This window comes from Haliotis asinina, chromosome 14, assembly GCF_037392515.1.
Source record: "Haliotis asinina isolate JCU_RB_2024 chromosome 14, JCU_Hal_asi_v2, whole genome shotgun sequence".
Classification (NCBI taxonomy): domain Eukaryota; kingdom Metazoa; phylum Mollusca; class Gastropoda; order Lepetellida; family Haliotidae; genus Haliotis; species Haliotis asinina.
The window spans coordinates 53,033,639-53,054,012 of NC_090293.1; the positions used below are offsets into that span (position 1 = coordinate 53,033,639).

Sequence of the window (20,374 nt, forward strand, 5' to 3'; positions counted from 1 at the left end):
GTAGTGGAGGAAGACAGATGTACTGTAGAGGAGGAACACTGACTGTGTAAAGGAGGAATACAGACTTACTGTAGAGGAGGAAGACAGACGTACTGTAGAGGAGGAACACTGACTGTGTACAGGAGGAACATAGACTTACTGTAGTGGAGGAAGACAGACGTACTGTAGAGGAGGAACACTGACTGTGTAGAGGAGGAACATAGACTTACTGTAGTGGAGGAAGACAGATGTACTGTAGTGGAGGAACACTGACTGTGTAGAGGAGGAACATAGACTTACTGTAGTGGAGGAAGACAGACGTACTGTAGAGGAGGAACATAGACTTACTGTAGTGGAGGAAGACAGACTTACTGTAGTGGAGGAACACTGACCATGTAGAGGAGGAATATAGACTTACTGTAGTGGAGGAAGACAGACTTACTGTAGAGGAGGAACACTGACCGTGTAGAGGAGGAATATAGGCTTACTATACAGGAGGAAGACAGACATACTGTAGAGGAGGAACACTGACTGTGTAGAGGAGGAACATAGACTTACTGTAGTGGAGGAAGACAGATGTACTGTAGTGGAGGAACACTGACTGTGTAGAGGAGGAACATAGACTTACTGTAGTGGAGGAAGACAGACGTACTGTAGAGGAGGAACATAGACTTACTGTAGTGGAGGAAGACAGACTTACTGTAGTGGAGGAACACTGACCGTGTAGAGGAGGAATATAGACTTACTGTAGTGGAGGAAGACAGACTTACTGTAGAGGAGGAACACTGTGTAGAGGAGGAATATAGACTTACTATAACAGGAGGATGACTGAGGAAGGGTGACTGTAGAGGAGGAGGAAGACAGACGTACTGTAGAGAAGGAACATAGACTTACTGTAGTGGAGGAACACTGACCATGTAGAGGAGGAATATAGACTTACTGTAGAGGTCGAAGGCAGACTTACTGTAGAGGAAGAAGACAGACGTATTGTAGATTTCGAAGGCAGACTTACTATAGAGGAGGAAGATAGGCTTACTGTTTAGCTGTGTTGAGGAGGAGGAAGATTTACTACAAGGAGCCTCCGTGGAGGAAGAATTTAAACTTACTGTAGGGCTAAGATGAGGGAGGAAGACTGGTACATCACGAGATGAACATTGTGGCATGGAGGGAACCAGGAGCGACAACAGCACCAGTTCTGTGGGTGAGAAACTCCACCATTTCCTTGTCGCCACAGCAATCTTCCCATGGACTAATAAACAGCCATAATGACTCCCTGCAGCCTCAGCAAAAGCATCCAGAAAGTTCTGAAATCACAAGATGGAGTGACTCATTCTTTAGCTATCTCAGGAAAAGTATAAAGAATCCAACATTCAGATCCCGTCCCTCATCTGGGGCAGATTACCAAGAAATAGTTTAAATAGGTTCAATAACATTGGGCACACAGCTAAATTATAAAAAAAAAATGTCTAATCACAGGGAACAATTGTCACGATTTAATTTCCATAAAATTATTGGCAAACTTTTCAAGCTCCTTTAAATAGATTTCACTGGCTGCCATAGCAACTGTATTGAAATTCAGGGTTTGGAACAACACTTTGATGAGGATGTTGTTTTTTTGTGTGTTAGCAATAATCTGGAAGATCTCAGCAAATGCAAACAGATATTTTGTTGTTACAGAAATTTTCTACAATACTGTGAGTGAGTGGTGATATTTTGTATGTCAGTAGTCATCAGTAAGAGAGTGATCTGTGATCAGAATGAATGAATGATTTCTGGTTGTTACATTTCAAACACACAGAGAGAATCTTTTAGAGTGGGTGGGTGAGTCAGTCAGTGAGTGAGTGGGTGGGTGGTCGAATGAGTGAGTGAGTGAGCTACAAATGGTGTGTATGCTTAAGGCAATATCATATACTACACACAGGCAATGTCACAACCTACAGGAGGACAACAAAAGGGCAGTATCTCAACCTATATATAGGCAATATCTCAACCTACATGAGGACAACACAAGGGCAATATTACAACCTACAGGAGGGCAATATCACAAGCGGCAGGAGGACAATACAAGGGCAATATCACAACCTACCGGAGGAGGACAACACAAGGGCAACATCACAACCTACCCTACAGGGGAGGCAATATCACAACATACAACAGGGTAACACAAGGGCAATATGACAACCTGTATATAGGCAATGTCACAACCTACAATATCACAACTTGCAGTAGGACTACACAAGGGGTATATCACGACCTACAAGAAGGCAATATCATAACCTACAGGAGGACAACACAAGGGCAACATCACAATCTACAGGAGGACAATACAACGGCAATATCATAACTTGCAGCAGGACTACACAAGGGGTATATCACGACTTACAAGAGGGCAATATCATAACCTACAGAAGGACAAAACAAGGGCAATAGCACAATCTACAGGAGGGCAATACAAGGGCAATATCATAACCTTAAGGAGGGCAATATCACAACCTGCAGGAGGACAATACAGGGGGTATGTCACAAACTTCAAGAGGGCAATATCACGAACTATTGGAGGACAACACAAGGGCAATATCACATCCTCCAGGAAGGTAATATCACAACCTACAGGAGGACAATACAAGGGCAATATCACAACATATACATAGGCACTATCACAACCTACAGGAGGACAATACAAGGGCAATATCACAACATATACATAGGCATATCACAACATATACATAGGCACTATCACAACCTACAGGAGGACAATACAAGGGCAATATCACAACATATACATAGGCATATCACAACATATACATAGGCACTATCACAACCTACAGGAGGACAATACAAGGGCAATAGCACAACATATACATAGGCATATCACAACATATACATAGGCACTATCACAACCTACAGGAGGACAATACAAGGGCAATATCACAACATATACATAGGCATATCACAACATATACATAGGCACTATCACAACCTACAGGAGGACAATACAAGGGCAATATCACAACATATACATAGGCATATCACAACATATACATAGGCACTATCACAACCTACAGGAGGACAATACAAGGGCAATATCACAACATATACATAGGCATATCACAACATATACATAGGCACTATCACAACCTAAAGGAGGACAATACAATTGCAATATCACAACCTTAAGGAGGGCAATATCACAGCCTGCAAGAGGACAATACAGGGGGTATGTCACAAACTTCAAGAGGGCAATATCACGAACTATTGGAGGACAACACAAGGGCGATATCACATCCTCCAGGAAGGTAATATCACAACCTACAGGAGGACAATACAAGGGCAATATCACAACATATACATAGGCACTATCACAACCTACAGGAGGACAATACAAGGGCAATATCACAACATATACATAGGCATATCACAACATATACATAGGCACTATCACAACCTACAGGAGGACAATACAAGGGCAATATCACAACATATACATAGGCACTATCACAACATATACATAGGCACTATCACAACCTACAGGAGGACAATACAAGGGCAATATCACAACATATACATAGGCACTATCACAACATATACATAGGCACTATCACAACCTACAGGAGGACAATACAAGGGCAATATCACAACATATACATAGGCACTATCACAACATATACATAGGCACTATCACAACCTACAGGAGGACAATACAAGGGCAATATCACAACATATACATAGGCATATCACAACATATACATAGGCACTATCACAACCTACAGGAGGACAATACAAGGGCAATATCACAACATATACATAGGCATATCACAACATATACATAGGCACTATCACAACCTAAAGGAGGACAATACAATTGCAATATCACAACCTTAAGGAGGGCAATATCGCAACCTACAGGGGAACAACACAAGGGAAATACCACAGCTGACACGAAGGTAATATCACAACCTACAGGAGGGCAACACAAGGGCAATATTACAACCTAGAGGAGGACAAAACAAGGGCAATATCACAACCTATACAAGTTCGATATCACAAGGTGCACATTAGGAACTTTGTCACATCCAAAGAGTATTCTGAAGTATTCAGCAACTCAATTAATTCTAAACAAAGCAAATTTCAAATTAATATTAAACAAAAATAATTTCAGTTCCCTTTCAGCTAATTTTTTATGTGATTACTCTTTCTTCTGCTGCCATATGAAGAACATATTTTCGTTTCCATATTGATAACTTTTCTCACTGAGCATTTCAATGTATTAAATTAACAGATTACAAAACAAATATATTCCCAATTCTGCCCCTTTCTTCGATTCCAACATGATTATTCATCACAAAACAATCTGCCATCAGATCAATACACAAGCTGATCTTTATACAATGAGTATCTTGAAAATGTGTAAAATAACTCATTTTTAGGCCTGAGTGCTGTCTGTATTCATACCAACAATCACAGATGAGAGATTTGACACAGTGAGGGAAATATGCAGCGATAAACTATGACAATATCTGTCAGCACAGGTAACTTAAATGTTGCATCACGATTCTCATCCTAATTTACTGGGACAAAAGCTTGCCCCCGATAAATTGCTGCAATAGAAGGGAGGTAACTCTTCATGGATTGAGCGGCAGAACAAAGGAGAAAGGGTGCAAGGGTCATAAAGGCCCCTTCTGTATCTAATCAGCAAGAAATGAGTCACTATTTGGGGATATTTTCCTTACGCTCTGTAAATAATTGATTATTTATCATGGAATATTTAATGGAAAATAAATTGCATTTGCAGTTGGATAGGAAAAAGTCTTTTGCACTATGTGCAATTAGTGGATCTGTACATTAATGATTAGTGCAGAAAATAAATTGCAAAAATAAAATTCCAGGACAATTTAGGCTTTGTTAATCAAATAACTAAACACATGGCCAACTGCCATCAAAACCCGATTGAAGGAATTTTGCCTTTGTTCGAGAAGACTTTCGAAGAAGTTCCCACTCAAACTAATTTACATGTCGCATATGAGCTATTTAATTATCAAAGTTCATATATCTATTTGAAATTAATGCATTAATAATGTATGTCTCACTTTGATATATTTAATGCTCGATTAAGACAAAATAAGTCAAAAATAAAAAGCACCATATACTTATATTTTAATCAATCCAATAAGCTGAAACACTTAACTTTTTAATTTAAGCAACTTTAAACATTAATTTAAATTAATCATAAAATGAATTACAACAAGTTATTACATTACAACACAAATGACAAATCACAGGTCAAACATATTTGGTGGAATATCTCCAATATTAATATCACAAATGGTAGAATTTGGACTAGGAAGACAGCAGCACCATTTAAAGAGACAGAGCAATGCTTTCCGATACATACAATTTGACACAAAAGGGGGACCCTATCCTTAGCCACTGCTGTGCAGGCTGACATGGCCGGATGACAATGGATGCAAACGTGATTTGTACACACTTCATTTACCAATAAGAGCTTGAATCATGCCCAGAACACTCAATGACAACTCGAAGGACCCATGGGATTTGCCAATTCGGGGCTTTAGTCTAGGCTGTGATTTCTACCCCGGGGGTAAAATGGAATTATGCAAACACAGAACTATCTATGTCTGAGTAAGCTTGAGGGTTACAGGGTTTATGCTGGGCTGACAAGAGCACCATGACATGTTTGATGCAGAGAGAGAAAGATGCTGTTTCGTGGCCGACACATGCTTCACTGTGCTGCCTTAACAATTATGCAAAAAGGTTAGGGAACCAGGTCATTATTGGCTGAAGTGAAGCTTAATTTTCATTTTTTTTGCTGAAATGGTTTGAATTGTTGTGATCTTTTCCAGTTCAAGAATCAAGGATGAAAATCAGTTTGAATTTTGAAACCTACAACAAATTAAATATTTATCTTTTACTGTGTTAATTACTAATAAATTATTACATTTGTCCAAATGGTGTTACTTTACATTGTGGCAGTTTAAGATTAAGATTTATAACATCAATGAATAATTAATAGTTGGGATAAACAAATTAAGGATTGTGATAAATTACTTTTTAAATTAGCATTGTTTTTGTCTTCAGTTATAGCATTTTAGTTATGCCAAATGAAATTCTACAGACAAAAAACTGTCACATCAGCATATTTTCACAAGTGACTTATTGTACATACAGAAAGATTCATCATATTTTGTGTCCAATCTCTCTGTATAGTGCATCCCTTATATTAAAACTAATTTCATTAAAACACAATAACTAACTGCCTACATATAATAATATATATTATTACTACTATGTTATTAGTGCCGATGGAAAGTTATATACTGGAGTTTATAACAAGACAAAGATGGAGTCACCTACAACAATGTGGAGAGGTTAATATGTTAAACTGACATGAGACCTAGTCTGATACACACTTTTGAAAATATATTTTAAGAAACTATTTATTACTGACAAGTTCAGGGTTTTATATCACACAGAAACGTAAGTCCTGAATGCACAGATGTAGAGACCTGATGCAGATAACAAACCTACTGCATTCTGACGGATGCGCAATAACATAATACATTAAAACATAACATAATTAACTTTTGAAAGGAAATGTAAGCATGCTGTAATTTATATTAATCAAAAAATCCGTTCAGTGCAGTAAACCAATTTATTACTTTTCAGAATCCTCACACTTCCTGTAAGAACCCCTCAAATTAGTAACTGGATGTCTTCTGAAAAACCACGTTTTGTAGGAATATTGTATTTTGTATAATTTGTTCTCCTTTCACATCCGTATTCACATAATTATTGATGTGATGTTTAATAATAACTGAATGTACCAGTTATGTACTTGATATCTAAAACATGAACTGTCTCTTAGAAATAACCTTCAGCGAGAACATTTTCTCTTTCACATCATCATCAATTCATCCTAATGCAAAACATAATTTCCATTACAATCAACAGATTAAGAACAAAGTATGTAATATCACACATTTGTGATATCAGTGGTGTAACCTGAGTTTATTTGGCAGGACAACAAAACTTTCTCCTAAACAAATGTTGAACTTCTTACTAGCTTCAACAAGCTTGTAAGCCCAGGAACAAACCATGAGGGTTGTATTCACAATCAAACATCACATTCAATTTGAATGAATTCAATCCATAAAATGTCTTTGTTATTTTTCAGATATCTACTTAATAAGATTCTATGTACAAGTAATTTGATCGGCCTCCCAAGTCTATTTCTCCTTATGTCCATCATCACAGACTCTCTGTATGTGAAAACTGTATTCATAGATGCACGCAGCAATACCAAGTTTCACATGAAATTGGAAATTGATTTGACAAGCACTGAAACCCTGACACAACCAATTTATTGGCTTTTAATCAAAGTACTTTATGTGTATGAGAAAACTTGTGAGTTTACAGTTTTAACACGAAGGTTTAAATGTGATTAAGTTTTTATCACTGACAATAAATTCTTCCAAAATTATTATTCCTCATAGTTGACATATTTGTGTTACTGGAGCTGGTGGAACATCCTATCAGCATCCACGTCCTACATACACTCAATCAGGACTGAAACATCACATTTCATTTGAAATCAGCTTCCAAAAGGCATTTGCATTTCATATTCAAATTTATTATAATCTGAGTGGTATTCAAGAGCTATTTACATATTCCTCTATACAGAGTGTGTGACAACATATTGACGGATCAATATTCACAACATCTAAATTGACACTGTCATTACTGACTGATTGCCATGTACCAAGACCTTTTTCATACAACTGATGTACGTTACTTTTTCCCAGATAAATCACTTGGCTCAACACACCAATCTGCTGAAGCTGGGCTGGAGAACTAGAGACTTTAGAATTCAAATTTATCATGATTGCGTTGCAATATTCACACACTGTCTCAGCTTTCAAACACCTCGAGGATGTGATAGCTGGACTCAAACTTGTCATTACTTACAATAGCACATGTTTTGAACAGTACCATAGCGTAATTTGCGTAAATGTCAGGTATCTTCATAGAAGTTTAGAAATTTTGATTAAATACATACAAACAAACTGACTAGTGTATTCAATCTACCGATGTCATGATATATTACAGATGGATTCAACAAAGATACAAAGATCTGGACCCATCTATCTTCAATATTTAAACCTTTGTCCATTGCTTTCCTCTGAATAGAACAAAGATCTGGGGACATTTGTCTTCAATATCTAAACCCTTGTCCATTCATTTCCCCTTCAACCAACAAAGATCTGGGCCCCTTTGTATTCAATATCTAAATGTTTGTCCATTCATTTCCTCTGGATCCAACAAAGGTCTGGGTCCATCTGTCTTCACTACCTAAACCCTTGTTCGTTTGTTTCTTCTGGATCCAGCAAGAGTCATCACAAGATGACCTATCCCCCCAGCCCCCACATATTTGAAAGGAAGGACCCATCATCTGGCAGTTACTTGACGTTTTCTTAGATTAAGTTTCAATCGTTTATATGGAAGTCATGAAAAATGTAAATGCCATATATCTGTAAACAGCAAAAGGCACCACTTCAAGATCTGTCTCATATATCTGCCAAGATCTTTGAAAGATATGACATGGTTTCCGAGTTGTGCTCCGGCAAGGAAGCCCATCCCTCCATTTTGAGACTAAGTCAGCATCGTTTCCATGGAAACTGGGCCTGTGATATATCACAAAAATCTGTAAATAGTAAAAGGCACCACTTTAGGGTCTCCCCTACATATCTGTTTTGCAGAAAGATATTTAGAAGTTTTTGAGTTATGCTCTGGTAACGAAGCCCATCCCTCCATTTTGAGACAAAGTCTGACACGTTTCCATGGAAACCCAGAAAATTATTAATCACAAAAACCTGCAAATACCAAAAGGCACCATGACGTTGGGGTTTGCCACATATATCTACCAAGTTTCGCTGACAGATATTAGGAACGTTTTGAGACATGCTCCAGAAACGAAACACACCTCTCACTTTTGAGACAAAGTCCGCATCGTTTCCAGGGAAACCGAGAAAATAATAAATCACAAAAAAATTTAAATAGCACAAGGCACCATTTTAGCTTCTGACTGGCATATCTACCAAGTTTTACAGAAAAATAAAGAACAGAGTTTTGCTCCAGAAACGAAGCTCATCCCTCCATTTTGAGACTAAGTCCAAAATGTTTCCATTGAAACCGAGAAAATAATACACCACAAAAACCTGTAAGTACCAAAAGACACCACTGTAGGTTCTGATTCATGTATGTAACAAGTTTTGCAGAAAAGTTTTGATCTGGAAGCGAAACCCATCCCTCCATTTTGAGACTAAGTCCAAAATGTTTCCATGGAAACTAAGAAAATAATGAATCCCAAAAACCTGTAAATAGCAAAAGGCACCACTTTGGGGTCTGCCACACATATCTACCAAGTTTTGAAGAAAAATATTGAACATATTTTGAGTTATGCTCTGGAAACGAAACACACCTCTCACTTTTGAGACTATGTCTGAAACGTTTCCATGGAAAACGAGAAAATAATAAATCACAAAAACCTGTACATAGCAAAAGGCACCACTTTAGGTTCTCACTGATACATCTACCAAGTTTTGAAAATCAATATTAAACAGTTTTTGAGTCCTGCTCCAGAAATGAAGCCCATCCCTCTATTTTGAGACGAAGTCCGAAACGTTTCCATGGAAACCGAGAAAATGATAAATCACAATAAAAACCTGTACATAGCAAAAGGCGCCACTTTAGTTTCTGATTGATATATCTACCAAGTTTTGCAGAATAAAATTGAACGTTTTTTGAGTTCTGCCCTGGAAACGAAGTCCACCCCACCATAAGACTAACACCAAAATGTTCCATGGAAAAACATAACAAATGAAAATGGCACAACTCTGTAAATAGCAATAGGCACAGCTACGGGTTGAGATTATTATATCTATCAGGTTTGGTCTAAAAATATTGAACGGTTTCTAATTTATGCTACGGAAACAAAACAATTACAGATGGATGGACGGACGGACGGACACTGCGTCGATTATATCCCCCCGGCATTACATGCCGGGGGGATAACAAAGACCTGGATCCATCTGTCTTCAATATCTGAACCAGTTTCTACTGGATTCCTCTGGATCCTAAGATCCAAACCAATCTGTTTTCACTACCTAAACATTAGACCATTGGGTCCCGAAAGACCACACAAAGATCTAGACCAAGGTGTCTTCCACATCTAAAGTCTAAACCATCATCTCCCACTAGATCCAACCCAAATCTGGACAACCCCACTGCTGTCTCACCCTCCTTATCGTCCAAATCACATTTCTAACTACCATTCTACCCTTATCACATTTCTGACTACCATTCTACCCAAATCACATTTCTGGCTACCATTCTACCCAAATCACATTTCTGACAACCATTCTACCCAAATCACATTTCTGACAACCATTCTACCCAAATCATGTATTCATCTGACAAGTGGATCCAGGCATACAATGGCTTGGGGCATCAGAATCGGTCCCCTGGTGCACTGTATGTCATCATACACTGACAAAGTGGATCAGTGTCCACAGCGACTATCACTTGTTTGTCCTGACATGATTCCAAGATATACAAGCTGCCATGTATACTAACAAAGTCTAACGAGAATACCACTTGCCAATGCCAGTGCATACAAGAAATAGGAATATATATCCATACAGATGAAGGAATGGAATAAATTGTCACATTTAACCTTAATTTCTCTTCATCATCTATTTCCCTTGGCTTCATCATTTGCATTTTATCAATCTTGTAAATCTGATATCCTGTACCTTTGTTGAATGGTATATAACAGAAATATCACAACATGCCTCCTCAAAAAACAAACAAATAGAATACCTCCCTGAATAACCCACATCATCAATCTACGCATTTCCCAATTTAAATCTTGGCAATATCCCTCCCCCTTCCACTATGCACACTTCCCCCTTCAATCCAGGCATCCCAAAGTGTCAACCTTGTGACCATCCCTGCTCCTGCTGACCAGCTTAGCCTTGACCTCTGTCCACACAGGACACTATCCTGCCTCTACATAAGCTTTGAGAATGTAATAATTCCTCTTTCAGCCTATTAGGTGGCTTGTCTATAACACCAGCACTGAAGGTTGGTGCTGTGTTGAAGATTTCAATCACATCTCCTCAAAGGTAGTGCTTGTCACTTTGATAAAATCTATTACCTCTTCTAAGTAAAAAGATGAACAAAAAATGACACAACCATCATGTAACTTTCCTGAAGTAGTTCATGGCATTTAACATCAAGCAGTTTCTTCAATCTGTGAGCGAGAGGTGGTAATTTTGTTGTCACAGAAAAATGAACGGTGGTTAGTTATGAAGAGGAAAACAGACGAGAGTGATATCCAACATTTACCTACAAACAGAGTGCCAAGTTGGCAGAAAACAGTTGTGATAAAAACATCAAACAACTGCTTTAACTGACAAGCCTTGCATGGAATAGAATGATGGAAATCCTAACAACCACCACTTGATATTTTACCAAGGTCAAGGCCATTGTTGAAACCATTTTGAAAATTAAACAAAATGTTTCTCAACTTAAGAGGTAGCCTGAAATATATATAATGAAAGTTAAAAATCTATAACGTGGAATCCATAATTTCAGAGTAATTAAAAAACAGGAAATTCCATCAACAATTTACAGAGATGTGTATGTTTGGTGTTTAAGAAGTATGGGAACATTTCACTTGTGTTACATCTGAAATTAGCATGTTTGGAAATGGTATTAGTTGTAAGTGAGATTAAAAGGTATTTCGGCTTCACTATGTTATTGATCCCCGTGCTCGCTCATTTCAATGTTCATTTCAACGCCAATAACTTGAAATGTAATATTCCAAGAATAACTCATTTGGAAAAAAGTTCAGTTTCGAAACTCGGAGCCATGGATTTGTAAAAACCAAAATTAAAACTCTGCGCTGTACAACACACAGAAAGGTCAGAGTATCCTAACCAATTGAATTTAAATTGGTCCAATTTAAATACTTATTAAAGAAAACAATTAAATTTCAAAAACCTGCTCCGCTGTTGAATGACATTTATTATTACAGAATTCGATTAATATGTAGCCACATTTGCTAAGGTAGCTGGAACCTTCCCAGTCCCTGTTTCGTGTTTGTCATAACAAAACGTTTTTTCTGCTTTACAATGATTAAATTATAAATATTAAATAATCAGGTTTATTACCATGCATATTTCTCTATACATACAATACAGGTGAAAAAATTTTCAGCAATTATCCTATCAAAAAATCTTTCTCTGTTTGAGTGATAATCTTTACATAGTTGTGAAGTTCTCCTGAATGACGCCAACAGGACTGACATCCTCAGCAATGGCCTCATTCTGAAGGTTGAATATGGACGTGATAGTAAATTAATTTTTTCTTACCAACGCCTCTGGCATTTATTATAATCTAACTGTCCATACTTACAGTTTTATGTTAACTTGAATAATTATATCCACTTTGATATATATTTCCATCAACAGTTTGCCATTTATGAGTTTAAGGCCCTTAAAGTGATATTTTCTAGCTAAGAAAATTGTATTTGGTTGAAATGAAAAATGAGAAACAGAATAATTGGATTTGAATGTTTCAGTTTGGGACCTTAATTTTCTGATTGCTAATAAATGATAGTTTGATCTTTTTTAGTCAAATATGTTGCAGCTCATTATTGCTGGTCGTTTTGATGAAATGTTGATTGAGGAGAGATATGTAATATCAGTGGCCATTAGTGGAACAAGTTCATCAACTTGGCCATATACAGCTGAATCTCTTGAAGCCTCAAGGTTGACAAACAGTTTAACTTATCGTGAGTTTGACATGGGTGACTTTATTACTTTCTGACCTTGCCATCAACAACAAAACATAAACGTAGACAAGTTATTAAGATAACATGTATATAACCAGAGATGGCAACCCTAATTTAGCCAAATCAGTATTTTGGTCAAAATATGACACCAAATTAGTATTTCTTTGCAAAGATTAGTATTAACTTTTCCCAAGAATACACAGCTAATCTTCTAACAACTTGTTATGAACATTGTACTCACTTAAGTCAGTATTAAGTATCCACATATAGCTTGATGCTGAACAAAATGTGGCTGAAATTTATTGTGTCTGGTACACATACTATTTGATAATTTAATTTAATGTATTTTTTTAAATACTTACATTTTTACTGCTTTTTCATAGTCAAATATTTTGTGTTGTTTTTTTTATAACAAATATAATGAAATGGTATTGGCTGGCATCTCTTTGTAACTGTGAAAACAAAAGAAACATGTCATATCTACTTTGATGTATCTGTATGCCGAATGATGTTTACGTCAATTCTGTGCAGATTGTGTTTATCGAAAAGCTTGACGTAATGTAAGATTTAAAACATTTTAACTCATAAGGATTGCAAACTGACAAACAAAAAACAAAGTGTAAGTGAGTGAGTAAGTGAGTGAGTGAGTGAGTGAGTGAGAAACATTCACCCCACATGATTACAAGGACACCAGTAAATTCATTCATCACCATCAACTGATAAAATGACACGCGATCAACTTGGTCAGAGAACAACTGATTTTCCTAATGTGATACAAACATCCAGCCATGATTTCCTTTTAATATATGTATAAACCAAACCTCTGTATCTTCATCATCATCATCATCATCATCATCATCATCATCACTCGAATGATGCTGCTACCCTAAAAACTACCTCCACAATTCCCAGGACAACACCCAAATCTCCCAAGTTAGACTTAGTTGATTAACTTTGATATTTCTTGAGTAGGGAACAATCAATAAACTAGAATGGCATGCAACTGTATCATTTCCAGTTTAATGTTTGCATGTACTGGCAGCCTTTAATTTCCCTCCACAATTGGTTGTCAGCCTACTACTGCGCCAGCTATAACTCAAGGCAACACACAATTAAAGACACTATACCCCTTTAGTGAATGGTGCCTCCATGTACATCAAAACCACTGAAAAGCCATTTTTCAATGGTGATAATGCAATTCCCTTCTATGGGCCCTAAGTAACTAGACTGTTAGTCAAGGTCAATACTTCTCCCGATCCCGTCCTACGTCCCTGGTTGCAAGTGGGTTACTATATATAGAGCTGACGGCCAGTGAAAGGTGAAACTCCTTAAATTATTGATTTCCGTCCATGATGTAAATAATTTGAAGAATCTGTGTGATCTTATGTGTCAAGTCGGAGCATACATGTTCTTGATATTCTGTCAACACATATCACATCTGGGTGGTAAAAAAGTATGTTTACCTTTAACTGTATGGACAAACAAAGCTGGTAGCACTGATTAGATTTAGGAGGGACATGTCAATGTGTCATGTTACTATGATGAGTGATTACATGCAGATTATATAGAGGCATAACAACAACTGGTAGTAAACACAGGAACTCTAACAGTACTATTATTATTATTATTATTATTATTACTACAGATGCAACACAAAAATGAGCAAATGTATTCAGGACAGGGCCAGATGTCTAAGTCGAATTTTAGTAGAAATAATAAGTGATCTGAAACTAGCAGTGGTTGCTGCAGAGACACCAGTGGTTGCAATGGCTGAAGTAGTAGTTGTTGCAATATAGGAGGCAGCCACCCTTAAAGATGAAGTAGCAGCTGCTGTAAAAGAAGTTGCAGTAAAGGAAGCAGCAGTTGCAGTAGATGTATTAGCTGCAGCAGAGGGAGCTTTAGACACATTGCCTGCAGTAGAGGAAGCAGCAGGTGCAGTAAAAGCACTGGCCAGAGGAAGCAGCAGTTGCAGTAAAAGCATTGGCCAGAGGAAGCAGCGGTTGTAATAAAAGCATTAGCCAGAGGAAGCAGTGGTTGCTGTAATAGATGCAGAAGAGGAAGTAGTAGTTGCAACAATGGTAGAAGAAACAGCAGTGGCAGTAGACAAATAAGTAGCTGTGGTTACAGAAGAAGAAGCATAAGCTCCAGCAGAGGAACCAGCATTTACCAGAATAGATGCAGGAGAGTGGAAGCAGTATTGGAAGCAGCAGAAGTAGGTGAGGCAGTAGATGCAGTAGAAGCATGAGATGGGTCAGAGGAAGTGGTAGATGCAGAGTTGGAAGCAGCAGTTGCAGTAGATGAGGCAGTAGATGCAGTAGAAGCATGAGTTGCCGCTGAGGAAGTGGTAGATGCAGAGTTGGAAGCAGCAGTTGCAGTAGATGAGGCAGTAGATGCAGTAGAAGCATGAGATGCAGCAGTGGAAGCAGTAGATACAGAGTAGGAAGCAGTAGCTGCAGTAGATGTGGGAGTTGCTGCAGTAGAAGCATGAGATGCAGCAGTGGAAGCAGTAGATACAGAGTAGGAAGCAGTAGCTGCAGTAGATGTGGGAGTTGCTGCAGTAGAAGCAGGAGATGCAGCAGAGGAAGCAATAGATGCAGAGCAGGAAGCAGTAGTTGCAGTAGGTGAGGCAGTAGCTGCAGTAGAAGCATGAGATGCAGCAGTGGAAGTGGTAGATGCAGAGCGGGAAGCAGTAGTTGCAGTAGGTGTGGGAGTAGTTGCAGTAGAAGCATGAGATGCAGCAGTGGAAGTGGTAGATGCAGAGCGGGAAGCAGTAGTTGCAGTAGGTGTGGAGGTAGTTGCAGTAGAAGCAGGAGATGCAGCAGTGGAAGTGGTAGATGCAGAGCAGGAAGCAGTAGTTGCAGTAGGAGAGGCAGTAATTGCAGTAGAAGCATGAGCTGCAGCAGTGGAAGTGGTAGATGCAGAGTGGGAAGCAGTAATTGCAATAGATGAGGCAGTAATTGCAGTAGAAGCATGAGATGCAGCAGTGGAAGTGGTAGATGCAGAGCAGGAAGCAGTAGTTGCAGTAGATGAGGCAGTAATTGCAGTAGAAGCATGAGCTGCAGCAGTGGAAGTGGTAGATGCAGAGTGGGAAGCAGTAGTTGCAGTAGATGAGGCAGTAATTGCAGTAGAAGCATGAGCTGCAGCAGTGGAAGCAGTAGATACAGAGTAGGAAGCAGTAGCTGCAGTAGATGTGGGAGTTGCTGCAGTAGAAGCATGAGCTGCAGCAGTGGAAGCAATAGATGCAGAGCAGGAAGCAGTAATTGCAGTAGATGAGGCATTAGAAGCATGAGATGCAGCAGCAGCAGTAGTAGTAGTAGTGGTGGTGGTAGTAGTAGTAGTAGTAGTAGTAGAAGAAGAAGCAGCAGCAGCAGTAGTAGTATCACTGGCAGTAATAGTTGTAACATAAATAGAAACTGAAATCAGTTTCTGATCACATGAAAAGAACATGAAGAAGAACTCAATTTATAACAATAATATTGAAGTTCTTGATAGCGTGTATCTTTGATAAGTTGTGTAGGAGTTCACAAGAAGCTCACCCTCAGAGAAAAACGCTCTCCAGCCAGTTGACACACAGGAGAAGTGTATAATTGGAGTTTGAAACTAAGCGGATTCAATAGGTTATCGAGCTGTAATGGCAGCTAATGAGAACAGTTATGCGCATGTTGACAATGCTATATACATGATCTAGAGCCAGGGGCAACAGTGATCAGTTCACACGGCTTTTGTAGCTGTGATTAGACGGGATATATTTCATGTTTTTTTCTACATTTGATTTCACTGCAGAATCGCATATTTCACAAATGTAGCATTTGGGTATGAGGTGAGGTCATGTTGAAATGTGGCGAGGTAAATTGTCCAACACAATGGCTAGTCATGACAACCCGAAATTAATTCCATCATCTTATTCGAGTTGTGATTTCAGTAAAGAAATAAGACAATCTCGTGTATGCCTTCCTTCATTTATTGGTGGCACTATCAAACAGAAGCAAATAACGAAGCTTAGGATTGTGGGATTACTTCTGCTCCTGAGGCACTGCTTGATGCATATATTCAAATGACTAAATTTCATATTCAACTATTACAGAATAAATCAGACATTTTTATGACAAGCTTACTGCATTGTCAGTTTGACACGTAAACTTGTTTCTGGGAGTGAAAATTGTTTGACATCTGAATCAGCTTCAACATTAGAAATATGGAAATAGGTGGAGTTTTTTGTAACTCATAAATGGTATCCGGGAAACTGGAAGTATTTTATGTCCAACACAATACCCAACACGATCTAGGGCCCTGGAGGATGTGTGAAGGACATGTGGGACGTCAGCCCATCCATGCTGGTTCTACACGTAGCTGCTTTGATAAGTTCAATACACAACACAGAATCCAGGGAAAAACTCTCCCATGAACATACTGAGTCCTCCATAGAATACGACATGGATATCATCATATGATATGTTACATGTCCATTAAGGTGAATGTACTGACTTTTATTAAGATGAAGTTCATATACTAATGTTCATTAGCGTGACGACTTTCAATAAGGTAAAGAACTGAGTGCTAATGTCCATTATAATAGGGATCTATGAGATAATGGCCATTAAGTTAAAAGTCCACATGCCTCAAATCATTGAGGAAAAGATCTATGTGCTAGTGTATATGAAAGTGGAGATCCTTGTGTAAATGTCCATTAGCTAACATGGCTGAGAGACATATACTAATGTACATTAGCTAACATGGCTGAGAGACATATACTAATGTACATTAGCTAACATGGCTGAGAGACATATACTAATGTACATTAGCTAACATGGCTGAGAGACATATACTAATGTACATTAGCTAACATGGCTGAGAGACATATACTAATGTACATTAGCTAACATGGCTGAGAGACAAATACTAATAACCATTAGCTAACATGACTGAGAGACATATACTAATGTACATTAGAATAAAGGAGCATGTGCTAATGTGAATGAAGATAAAGGTTCAAGTGCTAATGTCCATTAAGATAAATGTTCGTGTGACGATGTCCATCAGGGTAAAAGTCCACGAGCTAACATCAAATAGAATAGAGGTCTAAGTGCTAATGTTCAATAAGGAAAAGGTCTAAGTGCTAATGCTCAGTAAATTGAAGGTCTAAGTGCTAATGCCCAGAAAGGTAAAGGTCTAAGTGCTAATGCTCAGTAAGGTAAAGGTCTAAGTGCTAATGCTCAGTAAGGTAAAGGTCTAAGTGCTAATGCTCAGTAAGCTAAAGGTCTAAGTGCTAATGCTCAGTAAGGTAAAGGTCTAAGTGCTAATGCCCAATAAGGAAAAGGTCTAAGTGCTAATGCCCAGTAAGGTGAAGGACTAAGTGCTAATGTCCAGTAAGGTAAAGGTCTAAGTGCTCATGTTCAATGGTAAAGGTCTAAGTACTAATGTCCAAGTTGGTGAAGGTCTATGTGCTAAGGTCCAGAAAAGTAAAGGTCTAAGTGCTATTGCTCAATATGGTAAAGGTCCAAGTGCTAATGCCCAATAAGGTGAAGGACTAAGTGCTAATGCCCAGTAAGGTAAAGGAGTGTTAATGTCCAATAAGGTGAAGGTCTACGTGCTAATGCCCAGTAAGGTAAAGGTCCAAGTGCTAATGTCCAGTACGGTGAAGGTCTAAGTACTAAGGAAATTGTTATCCAGAGTTGTAGGATGCAATGAAGCATTCTTGGCACTAAGATGATCCTAAGTCCCATGCTTTAATACAGACTTATGACAGTCATAGCGCTAAGATTGCTCAGTGGAATGGGGTCCTCCACCAATGACAATATGCTATTTAACAAGAGTCATCAGAAGATGACATATCCCCCCGCCTCCCACATTTTTGAAAGGACAAATAATCTGAGAGTTACTCATTGTTTTCTTAGACTAAGTTTGAATTGTTTCCATGGAACTCATGGAAATTATAAATGCCATATATCTGTAACCAGCAAAGTCACAATTTCAAGATCTGTCTCATATATCTGCCAAGATCTGTTGAAAGGTATGAAATGATTTTCGAGCTGTGCTCTTGGAACGAAGCCCACCCTTCCATTTTGAGACTAAGTCCGAAACGTTTCCATGGAAACCAAGAAACTTCTACATCAAAAAAAAATTTAAAAACCAAAAGGCTTCACTTTGGGGTCTGCCACACATATCTAGAAAGTTTTACTAACAGATATTAAGAAGTTTTTGAGTTCTGCACTGAAAGTGAAACACACCTCTCACTTTTGAGACTAGGTCCAAAACGTTTCCATGGAAACCAAGAAAATAATGCATCACAAAAACCTGTAGAGAGCAAAAGGCACCACTTTGGAGTCTGCAACACATATCTGCCAAGTTTTACGGACAGATATTGAGAAGTTATTGAGTTCTGCTCTGGAAACAAAACACACCTCTCACTTTTCAGACTAGGTCCGAAACGTTTCCATGGAAACCAAGAAAATATCCTGTACATAGCAAAAGGCACCACTTCAGCTTCTGACTGATATATCTACCAAGTTTTGCAGAAAAATATTGAATGGTTTTTGAGTTCTGCTCCGGAAACGAAACACACCTCTCACTTTTGAGACTATGTCTGAAACATTTCCATGGAAACCGAGGAAATAATAAATTACAAAAACCTGCAAATACCAAAAGGCCCCACTATAGGTTCAGATTGATATAACTACCAAGTTTTGCAGAACAATATTGAACGGTTTTTGAGGTCTGCTCAGGAAACGAAGTCCATCCCTCCATTTTGAGACTATGTCCGAAACGTTTCCATGGAAACCGAGAAAAGAATGAATCACAAAAACCTGTACATAGCAAAAGGCACCACTTCAGCTTATGACTGACATGTCTACCAAGTTTTGCAGAAAAATATTGAACGGTTTTTGAGTTCTGCTCCGGAAACGAAGCCCACTCCACCATACGACTAACACCAAAATGTTCCATGGAAAAACAAAAAAAATATAAATGCCAAAAATCTGTAAATAGCAAAAGGGACAACCATAGGCTGAGATTACTATATCTATTAAGTTTGGTCTAAAAATAGTGAACGGTTTCTGAGTTATGCTCCGGAAACAAAATTATTACAGACGGACAGACAAACAAGGCGTTGACTATATCCCCCCGCATTACATGCCAGGGGATAAAAAGGATTTTATCTTGAGGACATTTTGAAATGATTCAACTAACATCATAACTGAATTAGCTCAGCTGAGAGGTATAGTACCATTAATAAAAGGAGTTTCCACAAATACATCAGAAAGATACACACCTATACGCACAGGGATGCAAACCTATTCCAACACACAGATACAGGGATCATGTTACTGTTTTCAACCGTTGTGTATTTATCTAGATTCTAGTTCACATTCAGCTGTTATACTCCAGGTAATCAAAATATTTTCACTTCCTTGGGTCTAGTCTATTTGGTACTTTCAATCCAATGAGTAGACATGTTATGCAATATGATTCATCTCTATTGAATACTTTTAAACCAGTGTGTTGACTAGGCCATTTAAACATCAG

The 20,374-nt window shown here is 38.2% G+C and overlaps 1 protein-coding gene across 1 annotated transcript in view; it reads right to left on the reverse strand.

Annotated features, from left to right (window-relative positions):
- LOC137261119 (protein fuzzy homolog) overlaps window positions 1-20,374 on the reverse strand; it is a 114,376-nt gene that overhangs the window by 8,322 nt on the left and 85,680 nt on the right. Inside the window, exon 5 of the mRNA XM_067798811.1 lies at window positions 1,086-1,283. Within this exon, the coding sequence (XP_067654912.1) occupies window positions 1,086-1,283 (198 nt within the window). The remainder of the gene's footprint in view (window positions 1-1,085; window positions 1,284-20,374) is intronic.